General features: G+C 20.5%; 1 protein-coding gene across 2 annotated transcripts in view; it reads right to left on the bottom strand.

The window, feature by feature from the left end:
- The window catches only part of LOC109601603 (UNC93-like protein), a 31,942-nt gene extending 13,180 nt beyond the window's left edge, over positions 1-18,762 (bottom strand). The window contains exons 1-2 of one of the 2 annotated variants that reach the window (XM_020017851.2): positions 18,625-18,762; positions 2,344-2,607 (exon numbers count right to left, since the gene is read on the bottom strand). In XM_020017851.2, coding sequence (XP_019873410.1) covers positions 2,344-2,607; positions 18,625-18,674 — 314 coding nt within the window. In that variant the 5' untranslated portion in view covers positions 18,675-18,762. Of the gene's footprint in view, positions 1-2,343; positions 2,608-5,967; positions 6,133-18,624 lie in introns of those variants that run through there. The other variant, XM_020017852.2, reaches the window with a different exon arrangement.
- Between the last annotated feature and the right edge of the window lie 3,708 nt (positions 18,763-22,470).

The following is a 22,470-nucleotide window of genomic DNA, read 5'->3' as shown; positions in this document are numbered from 1 at the left end:
TATATATTATATATTATATATTATATATTATATATTATATATTATATATTATATATTATATATTAAATATTATATATTATATATTATATATTATATATTATATATTATATATTATATTATATATTATATATTATATATTATATATTATATATTATATATTATATATTATATTATATATTATATATTATATATTATATATTATATATTATATATTATATATTATATATTATATATTATATATTATATATTATATTATTATATATTATATATTATATATTATATAATAAAATATTATATATTTTATATTATATATTACAATCACTTTTAATAATTAACATTCATAAAGGATACAAATAAGTTATTAATGAAACCGATAAAAAATTTAAAATATTTTCCAGAATTATTTTAATAATATATTTTATATCAAAAATATTTTATTCCTAAAGCTAAATCATAAATTTAAAAGATCACAATTGAGAAATTAGTAAAAATCATAAATAAATTGAAAAACTTCTTTAAAGCTTATAATTATAAAAAAAGAAATAAACTTTCTATAATAGGATAAATATATTTAAATTAAATAGAAAACATATCCATTTAATATAAAAATATATTAAAACATAATTAAATATCAATTTTTTTAGTAATATAATAATTATGTAATACAGAATAAAAAAAATAAAATTGAGATGATTATAAAATTTAAAAATTAAAATAATTTTCATTAATAATTATTTATTTGAAACATTTTTAATAAATTTAATTACATAAGTAGTTATATAAATAAATTCATATAGATATGAAACAAGTGGAAATAATTTTCAAAAATTATATTAAAAATTTATAATAAATTTAAAATTTAAAATAAAATAATAAATAATGTAATTAGTAGGGAAATTAATATCTAAAATTAATAAAATAATTATTACAATAATAAATAATTAATAAAATTTAATTATAATTAGTAGAAATAAAATTGTGATAATTATAAAATTCACAGAATAAATATTAAAATAATTTCGATTAATAATTATTAATTTGAAACTATTTTAATAAATATAATTACATAGATAGTTTAATGTAAATAAATAAAATTCATAAATTTATGTAAATATAAAAAATTTAAATAAATTTAAATTATAAAAAATAATATAACAAAATTTAATTAATAGAGTAACTAATTTTATTCAATTAAAAATTTATTTTTATTTATTTTATATTTAAATAAATTCTCGTGGCTTTATATTTAAAAATACTTTGTTTCTAAAATTAATAAACTAAATATTACAATAATGAATAATTAGTAGAATTTAATTAATTAGTAAATATAAAATCAGATCAAAAATTAAAATAATTTCCATTAATAATTATTGATTTGAAACTTTTTTAATAAATTTAATTACATGAATAGTTTAATATAAATATATAATAATAAAAATTATATCAAAAATTTAAAATAAATTTAAAATTTAGAATAAAATAATAAATAATTTAGTTAATAATATAATTTAAAGTAGTTTTTATTGTAATTTAAATAATTTAAATAAATTCTTAGGACTATTATTTAGTATTTAAAAATACTTATTACAACAATAAACAGTTTATAAAATTTAGAAACAACAGAATAAATTAAATTTGAATATTATTTAAATTTAAGATGGTAATAATAATTGGTAAGAATTATTTTTGTTGGGAACTTTTTGGTAATTATATAAAAACAAATACAATTAATATTTTTCAAAACTGAATATAAAATATGAACCTAAATCTAATCAAGTTATTTAATAATTGTCTTGTAAGAGTACTGACATAAAATCCTGAAAATTTAATATTTATAAAATTAGATTCTTCCGATTTTCCGATATAAACCATCCATATCCATAAATTAAGCTAATTGAAATTAATGTTTCAAACATCAGATACATATAACAAAGTATCGGAGAAAAAATGAGGCGTAATATTCAATTACTGTCACAGATCGACGGTATATTTATTTTGATCAAAATCCTCGTTGCCATCATCTGTTTCCAATGGTTAATTATACGGTTTAACACACAACGAATCCATCTAATTATATTAAATGTAATTCGGACGTTGGTTTTAAATTTTCTAATTAATCAGCATAAATAATAAAGCCCCTAATTACCTTTACGTGCCCAGGCAAGGATTAAAACGGTTTAAATCCCTCAAACCGAAGCTTTGATTTTTTCGAATCAGGCACCTTTGGGCCAAAAGTCTGTGATCCTTGTTAATGAAACATGATCGGATTTTTTCATTAAAACAACCCGCTTATCGCGTCCAATGTGCACCGACCAAAAAAGGACAGAACCAACGACCACTCACCTAATGACCATGACCGGCAAGAATATGTTGGAAAGGATCAGCGACGCGTAGATCGCAGCCAATGTGAAGGTCCCCAGTGCAGCCTCGGCGTTCACGGAGCTCTGCAAGTTGGAGGCGCCCCAGAAGGCGGTGAACTGGATCATGAACGCGAAGCTGACCACCAGCACGTTCTTCCATATCCTGACCGTCTCCTTGGGGCCGAACTCCTCTTCGTCCTCGTCGGTCTTGACGCGGTGGAACTTCGAGTCCATCTCCTTTTGCTTTCTGCCAAACAAATCAATCATTTACTGTTAAGTAAGTGATTTTTTATCACCCATTTAGATAACCTAATAAGGTTAAGGGTAAAACGAGACATTAGGTGATAAATATCTATTTACTTTATTTTTTTATTAAATAACCTTTGACATCCAGTTTACAATGATCTAATTTCTAATTGTAATTAATACCTGCGTCCAATCAAGGTTGGACACTGCAGTGAAAAAACAGGATTATTGTTTTAATTGTCAATTTTATTTCAATTGCGGATTTTTGGCAATTGTCAAACGAAATATTCGATCAAGGTAAATTGGGCATGTTGTATTGTTATTGTGCAGTTATAAAAGTGAATTATTAGAATGTGATGTAATAATTTATACTGACAAACCCATTTAATAAAACCATAAATTTTTATATATTCGATTATCGATGAAGTTAAAATTTAATTAAGAATTTAGTTAATTTTATTTTATTAGACTCAAATTGAATGAGATTGTTTATTTATGTTTATATGTAGACAAAATATTAAATGATTAAATATCATTGAGGACATTAGAGTGGAATAATTTGTTTTTATTATTTTTAAACTTTAAACTTGAAATTATTTTTATAATATTTAATGTTTGTAAACAATAATATGCCCTAATTTAATATTATTTATTTATTTCAACATAGTGGAATTTTTATTATGTATTTTTATAATAAATTCAAAATTAATTTACTTGTGTGAAATATCCACTATTTAAATATATACCTATTTACAAATTTAAATAGAATAAAAATTATAAAAGTTAATTATGCATTTAATAACGGTAAATTAGAAGAACTGGATTTTATTATTATATAAAAGGAAAAAATAACACGATTTGAAATTGCAAAATTAGGAAAAATGACTGATTATATAATATATAATATATAATATATAATATATAATATATAATATATAATATATAATATATAATATATAATATATAATATATAATATATAATATATAATATATAATATATAATATATAATATATAATATATAATATATAATATATAATATATAATATATAATATATAATATATAATATATAATATATAATATATAATATATAATATATAATATATAATATATAATATATAATATATAATATATAATATATAATATATAATATATAATATATAATATATAATATATAATATATAATATATAATATATAATATAATGTATTTATTGCACCACGTGGATCACTTAAGTCAACATTTTCGACTAGGGTAGGCAACCCAGAGTACGTAATATTTCGGTTACCAATTTTAAAATATATTTAATATTACTTTTGCCCCAATTTATTAATTTTCATTAAATCTACAGATATAATTATTATAGTTTTAATCACTTTAATATATTTATATTAAATTATAAATATTAGAATAAATTGAATTTAAGAGTATTGTTTTAATTTAAAATATACTTGATTTAAATCTAGGATATGGGATTTTTGCGTTTGATATCAGAATACTCATTACTTTTAGCACACTCCCAGTAAAGGTACACACGTTAGCCTTGACGTCCACTGATACACATACATCATAAGGCAAAGACTTTCAATTGATTATTTGGATAAGGAGTGTCCTCGAGAAACGTTTAGTTAGTAAAGGAATTTATACTTTTTTAAACAATATTAATTATTCGTGGCTAAAAATAACCAGTTTTCTAGAGTGACAATTTAAATATTTTAATAAAAAAGGTGTTTTAAGTAATTGTCAATGCAAACAGTATAACAAACAAAGTATAAATTTAAATAAAATTATTTTTATTACTGCTTAATCTTATTATGATCAACAAATTAATCACTTTTATTTTCTGTCTCAATTGTGTGCTCATTCGTTTTAATCTTATACATGTGCTCTTTGCCAAATCAAATAGAGATCAATTAAAGGCATATTGTTTCAGGGAGTTATTTGTATTTGAGCTTCAACTTTGTCGTACTAAAATTTCCGTTTTAAATGTTTATCTTAAAATGGTGGACTAATGTAATTTATTAACTGTTGGGTAAAATCATTTAATTTATTATTTCAGTCGTATTTGCTCATTCAATATTGGAGGAAATTAAATTACAACAAATAAATAGAAAATTTAAATAAAATACACATACAATTTGATTTCGGGTCAATATTTATCAGTATAATTACCAGTTTTTCATAACCATGGTTATTGTTTATTGCCAATTCGTTTTGACATTACATTGTTTATGTAAATTAAAATATAAAATATAACCAATATTTAAAAATTGATTTTATAGAAACTCACATTTTATAGACTTTATATTCATTGATTGGAGTTTTTTATTTTATTAACTACATACTATAATACTTAAAGAAGTTAATTCTGTTCTCTTTTTTGATTTTGAATAATATTTACTTATTTTCCATTATTAATTTTTACAATTTAATTTAAATAAATAATCTGAAAGTGTCTGGAACTATTAAATTACCTTTAATTTCGTCCACCAAAATTAAAATATAGTACTTAAAGAATTTAACATTTGTTTTCTTTTTTGATCATGACTAGTATTTACTAAAAGCCAATTTTCCATTAATAATTTTTACAGTTTAATTTATATAAATAATCTGAAACTGTCTGAAACTATTAAATTACCATTAATTTCATCCACCAAAATTAAAATACAGTACTTAAAGAAGCTAACATTTTTTTTTTCCTCTTTGATCATGACTAGTATTTACTAAAAACCAATTTTCCTTTAATAATTTTCACAATTTAGTTTATATAAATAACCTGAAAGTGTCTGGAACTATTAAATTACCTTTAATTTCATCCACCAAATTTAAAATATAGTACTTAAAGAATTTAACATTTGTTTTCCTTTTTGATCATGACTAGTATTTACTAAAAACCAATTTTCCTTTAATAATTTTTACAATTTAATTTATATAAATAATCTGAAACTGTCTGAAACTATTAAATTACCTTTAATTTCATCCACCAAAATTAAAATATAGTACTTAAAGAAGCTAACATTTTTTTTCCTCTTTGATCATGACTAGTATTTACTAAAAACCAATTTTCCATTAATAATTTTTACAGTTTAATTTATATAAATAATCTGAAACTGTCTGAAACTATTAAATTACCTTTAATTTCATCCACCAAAATTAAAATATAGTACTTAAAGAAGCTAACATTTTTTTTTCCTCTTTGATCATGACTAGTATTTACTAAAAACCAATTTTCCTTTAATAATTTTCACAATTTAGTTTATATAAATAATCTGAAATTGTCTGAAACTATTAAATTACCTTTAATTTCATCCACCAAATTTAAAATAGTACTTAAAAAAACTAACTGAAATCAATGAAATTTACCTTATAAAGTAACGTTTAAGTAACAAAACAATCCCAACACTTGACACACAAACACACAGGAATCGAATCGAAAACCACCCCTGTACAGTGATTATTTAAGTAACACCGTCGCGAAACAAATGCAAATAAAATCCGCTTCGCCTCTATTATAACGTTGGTTTCAATTCGAAAATTACATTCTAGGGTCCTCCCACAAGTACACCGGACAACATTTCTTGAAGACGGTCAACAGTTTTTTTAGTCGCGTATCACTCTGAAACCTCAGAACCAGTCGCATTAATTTAACGATATTTCGATTTGTGTTAAATCGAAACTAGTTTTGCGTCATTTGTTTGTGTTTATGCTATGAACTGTTTCTAGTTTGACGTTAGAAATATGTTGAATAATTTTTCGATAAATTCTGTATTTTGGATTTACCTTAATTAACAGGAAAAAAATGTTCCTCACAATTTTATATAAATAAAATAAAAATAGAAATTGTTCATAAAATAAATGATATCAAAAAAGTGAACAATAAGGCTTCTTTATTTACTTTTTAAGGTTAAATATATAAATAATTATTAAGTTTTGTAAAAAAATAAGTGAATGAAGAAAATTATTTTTATAAAATAATTAAAACAACATATTTTTTATAAAACCATTAAAAAATTATTATTATATTTTAAATATTTATTTTTTAAATCATTTTTATATTATAAATTATTTTTAAATAAATATTATTAATATTTCAAAATAATTATAAGAAATATAATAAAGAGTTTTTTTATATTTTAAGGGTAAAAATTATTGAGTAATTTTTATCAAAGAATTAAAAAAATATTTTTATATTATACATTGAATATTTATGTTTTCAATTATTTTTACATTATATATTATTATATAAAAAATTATTATCTCAGAGCAATTTAATATATATTTTTTTCAATTTGAACAGTAAATTGGCTGAAAATTATTGAATAATTTATATAAAACAATCGAAATTTTATAAATATTTTTAAAATATTTGAATATTTATGTTTTGAATTATTTTTACAGTATATATTATTATATAAAAAATTTATTAGTATCTCAGAGTAATTTAATAAATATTTTTTTTCAATTTTAACTGTAAATTGGCTGAAAATTATTGAGTAATTTATATAAAACAATCGAAAGATTATAAATATTTTTAAATTATTTGAATATTTATGTTTTAAATTATTTTTACAGTATATATTATTATATAAAAAAATTATTAGTATCTCAGAGTAATTTAATAAATGTTTTTTTTCAATTTTAACTGTAAATTGGCTAAAAATTATTGAGTAATTTATATAAAACAATCGAAATTTTATAAATATTTTTAAAATATTTGAATATTTATGTTTTAAATTATTTTTACAGTATATATTATTATATAAAAAAATTATTAGTATCACAGAGTAATTTAATAAATATTTTTTTTCAATTTTAACAGTAAATTGGCTGAAAATTCTTGAGTAATTTTTATAAAACAATCGAAAGATTATAAATATTTTTAAAATATTTGAATATTTATGTTTTAAATTATTTTTACAGTATATATTATTATATAAAACAATTATTAGCATCACAGAGTAATTTAATAAATATTTTTTTTCAATTTTAACAGTAAATTGGCTGAAAATTCTTGAGTAATTTTTATAAAACAATCGAAAGATTATAAATATTTTTAAATTATTTGAATATTTATGTTTTAAATTATTTTTACAGTATATATTATTATATAAAAAAATTATTAGTATCTCAGAGTAATTTAATAAATGTTTTTTTTTCAATTTTAACTGTAAATTGGCTAAAAATTATTGAGTAATTTATATAAAACAATCGAAATTTTGTAAATATTTTTAAAATATTTGAATATTTATGTTTTAAATTATTTTTACAGTATATATTATTATATAAAAAAATTATTAGTATCACAGAGTAATTTAATAAATATTTTTTTTCAATTCTAACAGTAAATTGGCTGAAAATTCTTGAGTAATTTTTGTAAAACAATCGAAAGATTATAAATATTTTTAAATTATTTGAATATTTATGTTTTAAATTATTTTGACAGTATATACTATTATATAAAAAAATTATTGGTATCTCAGAGTAATTTAATAAATATTTTTTTCAATTTTAACAGTAAATTGGCTGAAAATTATTGAATAATTTATATAAAACAATCGAAATTTTATAAATATTTTTAAAATATTTGAATATTTATGTTTTAAATTATTTTTACAGTGTATATTATTATATAAAAAATTTATTAGTATCTCAGAGTAATTTAATAAATATTTTTTTCAATTTGAACAGTAAATTGGCTGAAAATTATTGAGTAATTTATATAAAACAATCGAAATTTTATAAATATTTTTATAATATTTGAATATTCATGTTTTAAATTATTTTTACAGTATATATTATTATATAAAAAAATTATTGGTATCTCAGAGTAATTTAATAAATATTTTTTTCAATTTTAACAGTAAATTGGCTGAAAATTATTGAATAATTTATATAAAACAATCGAAATTTTATAAATATTTTTAAAATTTTTGAATATTTATGTTTTAAATTATTTTTACAGTATATATTATTATATAAAAAATTTATTAGTGTCTCAGAGTAGTTTAATAAATATTTTTTTCAATTTTAACTGTAAATTGGCTGAAAATTATTGAGTAATTTATATAAAACAATCGAAAAATTATAAATATTATTAAAATATTTATACATTTATGTTTTAAATTATTTTTATAATATAATAAATAATATTTTATACATAAAAAATATTATTATCTCAGCGTAATTTAAATTTTTAAATTTTAAATGTAAATTGGCAGAAAATTATTGAGTAATTTTTATAAAACAATCGAAAAATTATGAACATATTTAAATTATTTTTATTATATATATATATATATATATATATATATATATATATATATATATATATTATATAATAAGAATTATTATAATTTTTGTATAATTTATTTATTATGTATAAAAATAATATTTAGTAAAATATTTCAATATAGTTTAAAAAGTATATTACAATATTTTATTATTATTATTTATTATATTTCTCTAATTAAAATTTAATATTTACAAGGATATAATTAAATTATAAAAATAAGACAATAAAAAGTGTTGTATTCAATTTTTTATTTGAAAATTTAACATTGAACATAAATAATCATAAATATAATTATACATTTAATTCACATGAGTGAAATTGAGTCATGGGTATTACTGTATATGCAAATACGTTAATAAAACAATTAAAGTATTATTTTACTTACAAAACTATCCAAATTTTATCACACAATAAGTGACATTGAAAATTGGTACATTTCTCGTACACAAAATTAATGTCACATGCGTTTTTATTTTACTGTACCCGAGCATGAAAAAATTAGGAAATCCTTAATTAGTAATTTATTTTGCCTTGGAATTAAATTAATTTTATCAGCCGTAAAAAATTCCGGAGGAGATTTATTCATACCAGAAACTGGATTGGAAATTTAATTCATAAGTTCGAAACTCGTTTGTTAACCGAAAACTTTCGGCACTTCCCCTCAGTGAATCATCAGTGTTTTGTGGGAATTCCTCCGCCATGTAAATCTTTATTATTAATATTTTCTTGTTTTGAAATGGTTCGTTGGTTGCGTTGTGGCAAGTTTGACCTAATTTATAAGTTGACATTGACTTTTATTAATAAATGTTGCTTTCAAAACACGGAAACAATGAGATAATTCATTTTTTAAATGTCATATTTTGGTGGCCTGTCGAAGAACTTTGCCACTCATGATTTTAGATGGATAAGATTGAAACTTTCACGATTCGTCTTCAATTTAATGCTGTTTGTCACTTGAGAAAAACTGTCTTAATACCGTCACTTGGAATTCCCATCGTTACGAGGACTTCATGTTTATTTGGCTGCAGAAAATGTATTTTACCAGAATTTGTCACCTTAATTTATGTCTGAAGTCTGAACTTCTTTGCATATGTATGAGGAATTATTTTATTGACGTAAATGAAAGCTGTGGTTTTATTATAGTTTTAATTTGTAAACCCGAGGAACAAATCTTAAAATTGTAACGTATATAACGTAAATATTACACAATTTATTGACCTCAACATAGGTTAAATCAAAAACTTAAAAACAAGCTTGTTACATAACCAACGAACCAATGAACCTGAATAAATGACCACTTAGTACAAACTAAAATTAAGACCTCGGTTGACAAGACAGATTGATGCGACAGGATTACACCCCTACGAAAAATAAGATCTCGGGGATCAATCGAATCCTTATTTATTATGCTTCAATCTCTTGGATTTGTACATTTTTCATCCCTTTTCGGTTCTAATCGTCCTTTTTAAATTAAGTCTAGTGAAAATCGGGTCGGCTGCTTATGAGCCTGTTCAATTTGTAAGAGGAAATAAATATCGAAATACTTGACTTTGAATATTGAAATATTTTCGTTTATTTATTTCTTATGATCAGACATTTTTAATCAAATATAATATTAAATGTAAAATTTTGAAGTAAAAATAGAATTAGAAATATTTTTGTATCAAATCTTTGAACAATTTACTAAAATAAATATTTTTTTTCATAATAAGTATTAATTATATTTCTTGATAGATAAAGATACATAAGTTTAATGATTATCAAATGAGAATTTGTTAATTATTAATAAAAACAATAATATTATAAAAAAATTAATTTAAGAATTAAAAATATATTCTAAATATTTATTTATAATATATTTGTTCATATTTTAGTATCTTAGTAATTGAAATGAGTATATATTGTTATCTTATAATCATCTTCATTTTATTAATGATGATTCTAAGATAAAAAAATGTAAATAAATGTTTATTCTAAGATAAAAAACTAAAACATAAATAAATTTTATAGAAAATAAATATTTACATTATTTATAATACATTTTTAATTTTTAAGCTTATTTTTTAAAATTTAATATATTTATATTAATTTATTTTTATTTAATTAATTTTTTAATCTTAATTCGTAAATTTTATACATTTAAACTAATAATTTTATTTTTATTTTTTAATTTAAGTGGATATTTTTTAATTTTATAATTTACTTTTTTAAATTTTGTAAATTTAAGTTAATAATTTTAATATTTTTAATTTAATTCGTTGTTTATAACTTTTTTAAATAATTTTTTAAATTTTATATATAGAATATTTTATTTGGTTAATTTATTTGGTTATTTTTAAATTTTTTAAGGTTGCTTTTTTGAAATTTATAAATTTAAATTATTGATTATTTAAAATTTAATTGTTTAAACTTAATTTTTTAAATTTTATATATTTCTTTAATAAATTAAAATTATTAATCTATTTTTTTAAATTTCATATACTTATTTTATTTTTATTGGTTATGTTTTAGTTTTTTTTTTTTTCTTATTTTTAATTTTAATTAATGTTATTTTTTAATTGATTTTTAATTTTTATCATTTTTTTTATATTATAAAATTATTATAATTTGTAATATTATAATTTAATTAGTTTTTAAAAATTTAAATTAATTATATTTTTTTTTTAATTTATTTTTAAGTTATTAAGTCTAATTATTTAAATTTAATATATTTAAGGGTTTTACAAAATTCATTTCAATTAAAGTTAATTATTTAAATTATTTAATATTTATTAGCTGTACATACAACAATGAAATTGAAAATATTAACCATATATTTAAATTTTATTAATTAGATAAATAAAATATAAATAGAAAATAAATATTTACATTATTTATAATTCATTCTTTAATTTTTAGACTCATTTTTTAAATTTTAATATATTTAGATTAATTACTTTATTTTTTTAGCATAATTCGTTACTTTTATTATTATTTTTTTTTCATTTATTTGGTTATTTTTAAATTTTTTGAGCTTACCTTTATAAAATTTATAAATATAAATTAATGATTATTTAAAATTTCTAAAACTTATTTAAAATTGTTTAAACTTATTTTTTAAAATTTTATATATGTAGATTAATAAATTAAAATTATTAATCAATTTTTTTAAATTTCATATACTTATTTTTTAATTGGTTAATTTAATTTTTAAAATTTTTTATATTATAAAATTATTATAGTTTGTATTATTATAATTTAATTAATTTAATTTCAAATTTTATAAATTTAAATTAATAATTTGTTTTTTTTTTTATTAATTTAATTGGTTATTTTTAATTTTATATATATAAAAATTTTACAAAGTTTATTTAAATTAAATGTTCAATAGAAAAAGTAAATACCTAATATGTTTTATATTATCTAAGAATTTATTAGCATTAGAAAAATTATAATAGACATAATCATTAAAAATTATTTACTACTGATTAATTGAGTTCAATTAAGTTAATATAAAACTGAAAACTGGTTTATAATTAATTACTTAAATAAATTAATTCCCATGTGTATTTAAAAATTTTAATTGATTATTATGTTTATTGCCACATATTTTTAAAAGCTGAAGTTAACAATGCATTGTTCAATTTTTATTTGAAGTAATTAATTGTCAACTGTGCACAATAATATATTACAAGAGTTATGATTATTCTCTTGATTACCATTCGCCTTGAAATTGGAAATTGGAATTATGCGGTGTTGATTTACATGCAACCTATACGCCGATTTGAATATTCCGATATCTCATTATGACATAAGATCTACTAAAGTTACACCGCATTAATTCCACTAGTTAATTTAAATAAACAAAAATATACGAATATTTTTTAATTTGAAACAATTAATAACACATTTCAACCTGTTATTGGGGTTGCAGGCGACGCTCCCTGTTTTTTTTTCTGTGAGGCCACCCCAATTAATTGTGCACATCCCCCGAAAAACGTACAAATTTTATTAGTGTTAAGCTAATTGGTCGGAATACCGAATGTAAATGGCAAATTTTAAAACATTGTGAACAACAGCCAATTTATTATTATTGTGAATTAATTAGATATTAATTTGTCTAAAATAACATTTTTACAATGATTTTATAATTCTATTTATATTTAGATTTTCTTCATTGATCTTTTTAGAAACACCCTGTATATTGGTAGTGGTGGAATTACCGGAATTAAATGCTTAAGTATGCAACCACGGTAACACCATGTATAAGCAACAAATGAATATTTCATAAATTAACGGATTATTAAACACCATTGTTTATGCAACCAACGTACCACAGATATTAATAACACACCAAAACTTAGGTAAATAACGCCGATTTGGAGCCCCGAATGAATTTAAACGGACTTCGAATTTAATTAAATCGAGTTTGTGCCCCCAATAACGATCTTAAATATTTCACTACGCATCGAACGAAATGATTTAACATTAAACCGTTCGGCTGATTCAGAAATAAGCTTCCAACATCGATTCGACAAATCTGTTTCGTGCAACACGGTTTTGAATTCGATTTACTTGTGACGAACAAGTCGGCGAGTCTTCGGCGGAAGGGTAATCGAAAGCAAATATTTTACTAACTGAGCGAGGAAAATATGAAAATGGTGCAATTTTTGTGTTTGCATATATTACAAAACAATAAGTATACATGTGTTATTTTTATTTTCACTAAACAAGGCAGTATAACAATATTTAAGTCTTAATTTTATTGTTTTTTATATATTATAAATAATTAGTCAAAATATTTTCCAGGAAAAGGGTGTAATATAAAGTATTATTTTATGTTTCAGCAAAAAAATAAGTTAGTGATCATCTTGTTTTGGTCTATCTGTGATTTTAATCTCGAATGTGCGTGTGAACCCCCTATGTTATTACACCTAGTCTGTAATAGTAGTTGCATAATACCTCACTAAACTCTCTTGTCATTTAATTTATTTATTTTACAGGATTTTGTTGATCTTAAATATCAATTATAATTAATCATTATTATTATTATTATATAATTAATTTTATGTTTCAGCAAAGAAACAAGTTAGTGATCATCTTGTACTTATGGCCAACTAAATGTATGATTTACAACTGCTTTAACCATTCTTGGTTTTGGTTTATCTGAGATTTTAACCTCAAATGTGCCTGTGAACCCCCTACATCTTGCCTGTAATGTGAGTTGCATAATACTTTTATATAATTTTAAATATAAATTAAATTAATATCAATTAATAAATTAATTGGTGTTAAAACATTACAAATTCAATTAGTATATTAAAATTTAGCTTACATGATTTATAAAATTGTAAAGTCAATGTTGTTTTATTTTATAGTAAAATGATTATATAACTAAGAAATACAATAACGATGCGGTTACAAATCCTAATTATATCCACATTTAATGACTTTTAACAAGGTAAACTTGCACCTTTGTATTTTCAACAATTTGTGAAAATTAAATAAATATCCTACCTCCGTATTATTATATCATCCACTAGGCACAAAAAGTAATTAATTTATAAGGCAAGCATTGAATGGTTGAAGCCATGTTGTGAAAGAAAATTGAAACGTAATCATTAACACAACCAATAAAATGTATTATTGTACGTGCAGTGAATGTGCCAAGGATTTTCTTTACATTTAATTATATTTCCTCAAATGATGTACACATAATTATTGACTTAGATGCACACGGCAACATTAAAATTATTATATTGTGAATTTTTGTAATGCTCAAGTAAGTTTGTGACCTTGAAAATAAATATTTTTATTAATTTGTTTGATTCGTTTCTGATTTGAATGAGTTTAAAAAAAGTATGTCGGTCATGGTAATTAAAACTGATCAACTATTTATGTAATGTTATTAAAAAACACTAATTGTTTGATCCTATCTTAAAATAACTTGAAAATTAATTTTTTTTTGTGCTTAATTTTATGTAAAATTAATAAATGCCAATTTTTGTATTAATAAGACTATTGTTTAACAACCTTTTTACTATGGTAGTTCTAAAGTTATGAATAATTCAATATAAAAAAGTAATTAGTTAGTTATTTGTCATATTTCTAACTTTAGGAACCACAGGAAACAACTTTAAATAAATTAATTAATTTTAGCTTGGTTTATTAAATAAATTGAAAATCAGTAAAAAATCACAGAGAGAATAGATTTTATTAATGTTTTTAAATATTTTTGTAAGAGGTAAGCTTAATACTTAGTTTGTAATGGCCGACCTAGTACAAAATGTGAGGTTATGTCGACTATTCTAGCTAGGAACTAAAATTAAGCTATTCTAACAAATTGAGGCAAGCCACCCTGTTGTGTAAAAGTTTATAAGTTAAAATTAAACTCATTAAAGCCAACTAATTATGAAACTATGACAAATTTATTGTATGGAAATCACACAAAAATTAAAACTTAAATATCTCTTTCTGTTTCCTATTTACAAAATTGATGCAACATTCAACCTTTAAACTATTTAAAAGGTAGAAATAATTTTTCCATCAAAATAACATCAGTAAATATATTGCTTTGGCCCTGAGATAAATTACTTCCCATATAACAATTTTTATAGTGCAACTCCTGAAGAATGTTTCATAATTATAACAAACAATTAAATAATTTACAAGTGGCATTGGCTTTAGTAAAATGAACTAGGTCGAACTCGTTGATATTTACTTGTGGAAATTTTAACAAAAATTATTTCGCATAATTAACTTAAACAAGTTATTAACAAATTATACAAGTAATAGTAAAGATATTAAGATAATTTTCCATCAACCAGTTTCAATTTCATTAAAACTAAACGTAATACGTATTAGAAATTAAATAAATAAATGATTTGGCAACATGGAAATAATTGGAATAAACTTTTGCAACAAGTTGCAAAATCAGACATCTGCACAGCGTTGAGCACACGAAAACGTAAATATTAACCTGCGGTGCGATCGCAAGGTTGTCGATCATTGATCCATTCAATAACACTTAACGTTTCAGAACTGCATTGTTCTGTCAATGGAATCAGAACGTAATGCAATAAAAGCCGCAGTCGAAAGAAACGAAAGCGTTATCTTTATTACGTACGATTTAATTCTGTGGATGTAGACATATAAAAGGGTGGATTTGGGTTTATTTTTGTTTTATTGCCGACTGTAAATTTTGGTTGGGAAGATAAATATGCGTGAGTCTCGAATGAGTGGATTGGTGGATTTTGTGAGTTTACACTGTTTAAGTGACCTTACTGAATTGACATCTTCAATTAATGCAAATTTAACTTGTATGGACAAATGGGTCAAGTTTAAACTGTAGATGCAAATTAACCGCACTTAATTATTATGTGAATTTTAATAAATAAATCTTTTAATTATATTTTATATATTAACTGAATAAAGTTTTTAAATATTCTTGAATAAAAATCGAAGAAAACTACATTTCGAAAAATATAAGAATATATAATTAAATAATAATTGAATGATATAAATAATGGAAAAAACTAATTAACACAAAAAATTAATTATTCAAATTTTTAAATATTTTTGTATAAACATTCAAAAAATTAAAAGAAAACCCATTCAAAAAACTTAATTTATAAATTTTAATATAAAAATCTATAAAATTTCAATAATAAATTAAAATTAAATAAAAAAAACTGTAAAATATTTTGAATAAAAAATAAAATAATTTGCAAAAAAATTTCAAATTTTTCAAAAAAATTAAAAAATATGTTATAAAAATAAAAAAAATAGTAATTTTTTAGTTCTCTAAATTATTTATAAAGTAATTAAAAACATTTTAAATAAAATAAATAAATATAAAAATAATATAATATAACAAAATAATTAATATTTTGTTTATTAATAATTCTGAAATATTAAAAATCTATGAAGAAAATAATTATAAATAATTTTAATTCATTATTATGAAATTTTTAATTTTTTATGTAAAAATTCATTAAAATTATAAATAACATTAAGAATAACATTCTAAAAATAATTAAAATTACTTAAATTTTAAAATTATAAATATAATTTTAAATAAATAGTAAAATAATTTATAAAAACTAATTTACAAAGAAAAATTAAAAAAAATAGTAATTTTTTAATTCTTTAAATTATTTATAAAATAATTTAAAAAAAAACATTATATTTTAACAAAATTATTTAATTCTAAATTATTAAAAAATAATAAAAAATTATTCAAAAAATTAACAAAAAATAATATAAAAAGTGGTAAAAATTAAAAATTTCAAAAAATGATTCCAAAAATATATTTTAAATAAAATAAATAGAAATATAAAAATAATATAATAAGACACAATTATAATTAATAAAATTATTTCTTAATTACTAATATAATTAAAAAACAAAAATAAATCTATTAAATAAAATTGAAATAACAAAAATTTTCAGTAATAATAAAATAAATAACAAGAAAAATTGACGGATAAAAATACCAACTTTTCTTTTTTTGTAATTTATATTAATTAAATGAATTAAAATTAAGTTAAAATAATTTATGTAAATATATGATTTTTAAATTGAATTCAAATTTTATATAAACAAATAAAAATAAAACATTTAATAATGATATAATTAAAGTAAATTATGTTCTATAGTAAGAATTTATTTATTTATTTAGTTCATTACTTTACATTTCATAAAGCCCATAAGTTATTCACACATTTTAAAAAATTTTACATTTCATGCAAATTTATACAGTGGTGACGTTCAACAACTGAGCTTCTTATATATTATACAAAACACTTCGTTGTCACGTTTAATTAAAATATTTTGCAGTATGAAAATTTATGCTTGAATTAAAAAGTGACATTGCGAAACGCACATACATAAATAAATGGTAATCAGTTTAAATTGTTATTATTGAAGATAATTCTGTGTTAAGCTTAGGCAATTTAAGGTATTAAATGCACGTCAAATTATCAATGTTTATTGTCTTATACTTGACATACTTAATCTGAAAAAAAAAATATTTTTTGTCATTATTAAATTAAAAATTATTGTATAAATTATAATTATTTTTATAATAAATTATAAATTTTTATTTAGTAGAAATCAAATTTTTTATATTTTATTCTTGAAATGGAGTTAAAAGTAGAAAAAAATATTAATTTATATGTTTTTATAATTTTTTTTTTTAATAAAATGTAATATTTAGAGAAATAAATTTAAATCAACATTTTAACGTACATTTCAGAATTTAATTTTGTTATATTTCTTTTAATTTCATTTGGTCCCATAAATATACAAATAAAATTCCCATTTATAATTAAAAAGTAATTACTCACAAAGAGGATACAAATGGAGAAAAAAACCCGATATAATTATCAATTTAAATATCCAATTAATTATTGTAGCTTTTAAAACCACTAAACTTTATTTTAGAATCGTTACAATGATAATTGATTCAATAATTGTTTTATTTATGTGTATTGTACATAATTATTTAATAAGATGAGATCATTTTTTGACATAAAAAAAAAATAAAATAAATAACGATGGAATATTGCATTAAATTTTAATTTTAATAATAAATAACACTCTTTTATCCTTTATTTTTTTTTTTTTTTAAATTTCAATTATAAAATAATTTACTTCTTAAGAAAAATTAATAAAATAATATCAGAAAACCAATTAAAAATTAATATCAGAAACATGATTTATAATTACTTTTAGTTAACAGTACTTACTGATCATTTTCGTGGGTCTTCTCGACCTTATCAGAGATCGTATAAACCATAATTCCAGACCGAAAGGCCGACCGATAAATCACGTAAATTAATTAATTCACCGGACACTGCAGGACGCACACTCGCCAAACACCAGATCTCACTCCGTCGGACTTGTAAATTAATTCGCAGGCTCACTTGTACTAACGGTGTAAGCAGGCTAAAACATCGGATGTGGACAGGATTAGGTGTCCTTGCTTACGTCCACGGTGCAATCGAGACATTATCTAGCTCAGTTAAGGATTCTGTAACTGTAAATGAGGTTTTGGTCCAAACTGGTTTGTTAATTATTATATTCATTAAGTTATACTAAAATTTGCCTCCTTTTTATCAAGTTTAAAGGTTTAGGGAACCTGTTTATAATGAGAACAACCTAAATCCTCAAAATGTAGACTCAATTTCGTCAGGGTTGGTAAATCTTTTAGTGCCTCATCCAGAGAGGAAGAGGAATCTAGTTCAAATGTCTAAATTTGACAAAGAAGATAAAAGAGGAATACGTCTTTACTTCTAAAATGGGGTCTCCAGCTTTGGGAACCTAATTCCTCATTAATTGTAGACTCCACATCTTCTGAGTTGGTAAGTCTTTTAGTGCCTGACCCAGTCAGGAAGAAAAATCTACTTCAAATGTCTAAATTTGATAAATAAGATAATTCCTCAGAATGCTTATTGGACTGTGGGCTCCATCTCTTTAGTGTTTCTAAATCGTTTAGTCCCTCAGGAAGTCAGGAAGATCAGGAATTTGATTCAAATGAATAATTTAAGAAAGAAAGAAGGAAATTTTGTCTAGTTATTGGGTTCAAAACTGGCTCATACTCCTTTAAATAATTTATTACAATTATTACTTCGAAGGGACATTATAAAACGGCATATTAAATTAAAGTTTTAACGCCAGTACACATGAAAGTTTTTTAAGAAGCCATTAAGACCGTTTATTATGATGCCAGTAAATTTGCTGAATTGGCTACAAATTCTTATTAAAAAGTTTTTTATGGCCCGACTTATTGGAACTGAATGCCGTAACTCTATTCTAGTTTAAATTTACTGGACAATAAAATATTAATTACCTTACTAAAATATATAATATTGGACGAATCAGTCTTTTTTTTTAAGCACAAAGCTCATTCCAGACGACTGAATGTGAATTAAAAAGGGGTGAAAACCGAAGATAAATGCAGCTTGAAACGGTTGCAGGTCAAAATAATGGCTAAGAAAATCGTTGAAAGAATCAAAGTGACTGTAACTTTGTTAATGAGCAATTTTTTACCCCAATTGTTCCAATTCAGCCCTTGAAACAATTGGAACATGTACATGTTTGTTTTGTTAAACAATTATTTAACCACGCACGAATCGTTGAATGTTATCATCACGATTTATCTCGATTTATATGTGGCATATACGTTATGTTAATACACTAATTAATATATTCATTAATTACACTCACATTATTGGGCGATAAACATTCATGAGCCCCATTATTGATTTATACAGATGAAAGATTCCACATTCATAATTATGAATTAATCCTTTTTAATCAACATTCCAATCTTAATATATTATATATTTAATTAAAAACTCCTGAAAACGTAAACTTTGATCAGTTTTTTATACATTGGATAAAAGGTAAGGTTTAAAAAAGGGCAAAAAATATGGCCATTACAATTTATTGGATAAAGAGAATTTACTGCGTATTAGATTGTAAAAAAATCCTCTAAAATATGATTATTTTATTCGTAAACTCCTCAACTTTTTTGGCTTTATTAAAGTATAATATTACTGTGGAAACTGTACATATCATATTAATCACTTTATATATTAAAACTAGATAAAAATAATTAATGTAAGTAATTAATTCCCAACCATAAATAAATAAATTAATATAATAAATCATGTATTTTATTTTATGAAAAATAAAATTCAGTGGTTGTCTGCAGTTTCTCCATGTACATTACAAAACATGAAGCAACGTGCTTTGGTTATCAGACAGCCTCGAAAAATGGCCATAAGAACAGCAACAAGATTTATTCCCACTACTTGTATTAATCTAGAAAGTTTCGCCATTAGATTCACGAAACACGATTAAATCGTGTTACGGAAGTTGCAGTTATTAGTTTATTTCTTCACTATTTCGCTACTTCACTGAAAATGTATTTACTTTATAAAATTATATTATGCTTACTAAAGCAGTGGGTCACTTTAATGCCCAACAATATTTTGATTAAAGTTGAGTGGCATTTTAATGTATTTTAATTAACTTTGAGTGCTCACAAAGATCAAAAACAACAAATTCGATATTTAAAATTGACATATATATTCAACTACTTTGAGTAATGATGATCTTTATTAAAAAATGGATATTTTATCAAATTTTGGATAAAAAATTAATACTAGGAAAGATAAATTATAGTAAAATGTAAATTGAATGTATAAATAATTTCTCAACTGGAAAAATTTTATTTTGGTTTATATTTATTGATGCTATTAATCATTTTTTATGAAATTAGTTGATTAAAAATAATAATAAATAAATGCATAAAACACCAACCAAATGCAGTAAAAAACCAAACAAATTTTGTAATATTTTAATTTTGGGAGTGACATTGAACAAAGACTTACAACAATTTATAATGAAAATAGATTCTGTTGAGTTTGGAATTTTAATCCAACCAACATTATTTTTATGCATTTTTCTTTATCATTAATTAATTAATTAATATAGATTTAATTCAATAAGTATGTTTGTTTGTTATTTTGGTTTATATTTATTGATGCTATTAATCATTTTTTATGAAATTAGTTGATTAAAAATAATAATAAATAAATGCATAAAACACCAACCAAATGCAGTAAAAAACCAAACAAATTTTGTAATATTTTAATTATGGGAGTGACATTGAACAAAGACTTACAACAATTTATAATGAAAATAGATTCTGTTGAGTTTGGAATTTTAATCCAACCAACATTATTTTTATGCATTTTTCTTTATCATTAATTAATTAATTAATATAGATTTAATTCAATAAGTATGTTTGTTTATTTAGATTTATGTAACACATTTATTTTTATTAAATTAAAATTAATTGAAACAAGTATAAACTGGTTATTTAAATATTTACTTCAGCACTAATATTGAAATTACTAAAAATAAGTTCTGTTTATTTACTCGTTTATAATTTTTGTTTCATTATTATCGTATGATAAAATTTTGTAGTTATATATTTTTTAAATGTTTATTGAGAATCTTGAGACATCTAACTAATTAAACTAAATAAAAATTATTGAAGGCAAAATTTAATTACATAATTTAAGAAGACAAATTAATGATAAACATAATGTTACGTAAGTTTTTAAGTAATAAATACCTTAAATATACCATTACTGTAATAAAAGAAACATAAAAAATAATGATGTCATTTAAATTTAATAAAATTTTGATTAAAGTAAAAAATGTTAGGTTATAATAATATATAATATATAATATATAATATATAATATATAATATATAATATATAATATATAATATATAATATATAATATATAATATAATAATATATAATATATAATATATAATATATAATATATAATATATAATATATAATATATAATATATAATATATAATATATAATATATAATATATAATATATAATATATAATATATAATATATAATATATAATATATAATATATAATATATAATATATAATATATAATATATAATATATAATATATAATATATAATATATAATATATAATATATAATATATAATATATAATATATAATATATAATATATAATATATAATAATAT

The sequence above is a fragment of the Aethina tumida genome, chromosome 5 (genome assembly GCF_024364675.1).
Source record: "Aethina tumida isolate Nest 87 chromosome 5, icAetTumi1.1, whole genome shotgun sequence".
Lineage (NCBI taxonomy): Eukaryota > Metazoa > Arthropoda > Insecta > Coleoptera > Nitidulidae > Aethina > Aethina tumida.
The sequence above is the reverse complement of the archived record's forward strand: the minus strand, read 5'-3'. Positions and strand labels throughout refer to the sequence as shown.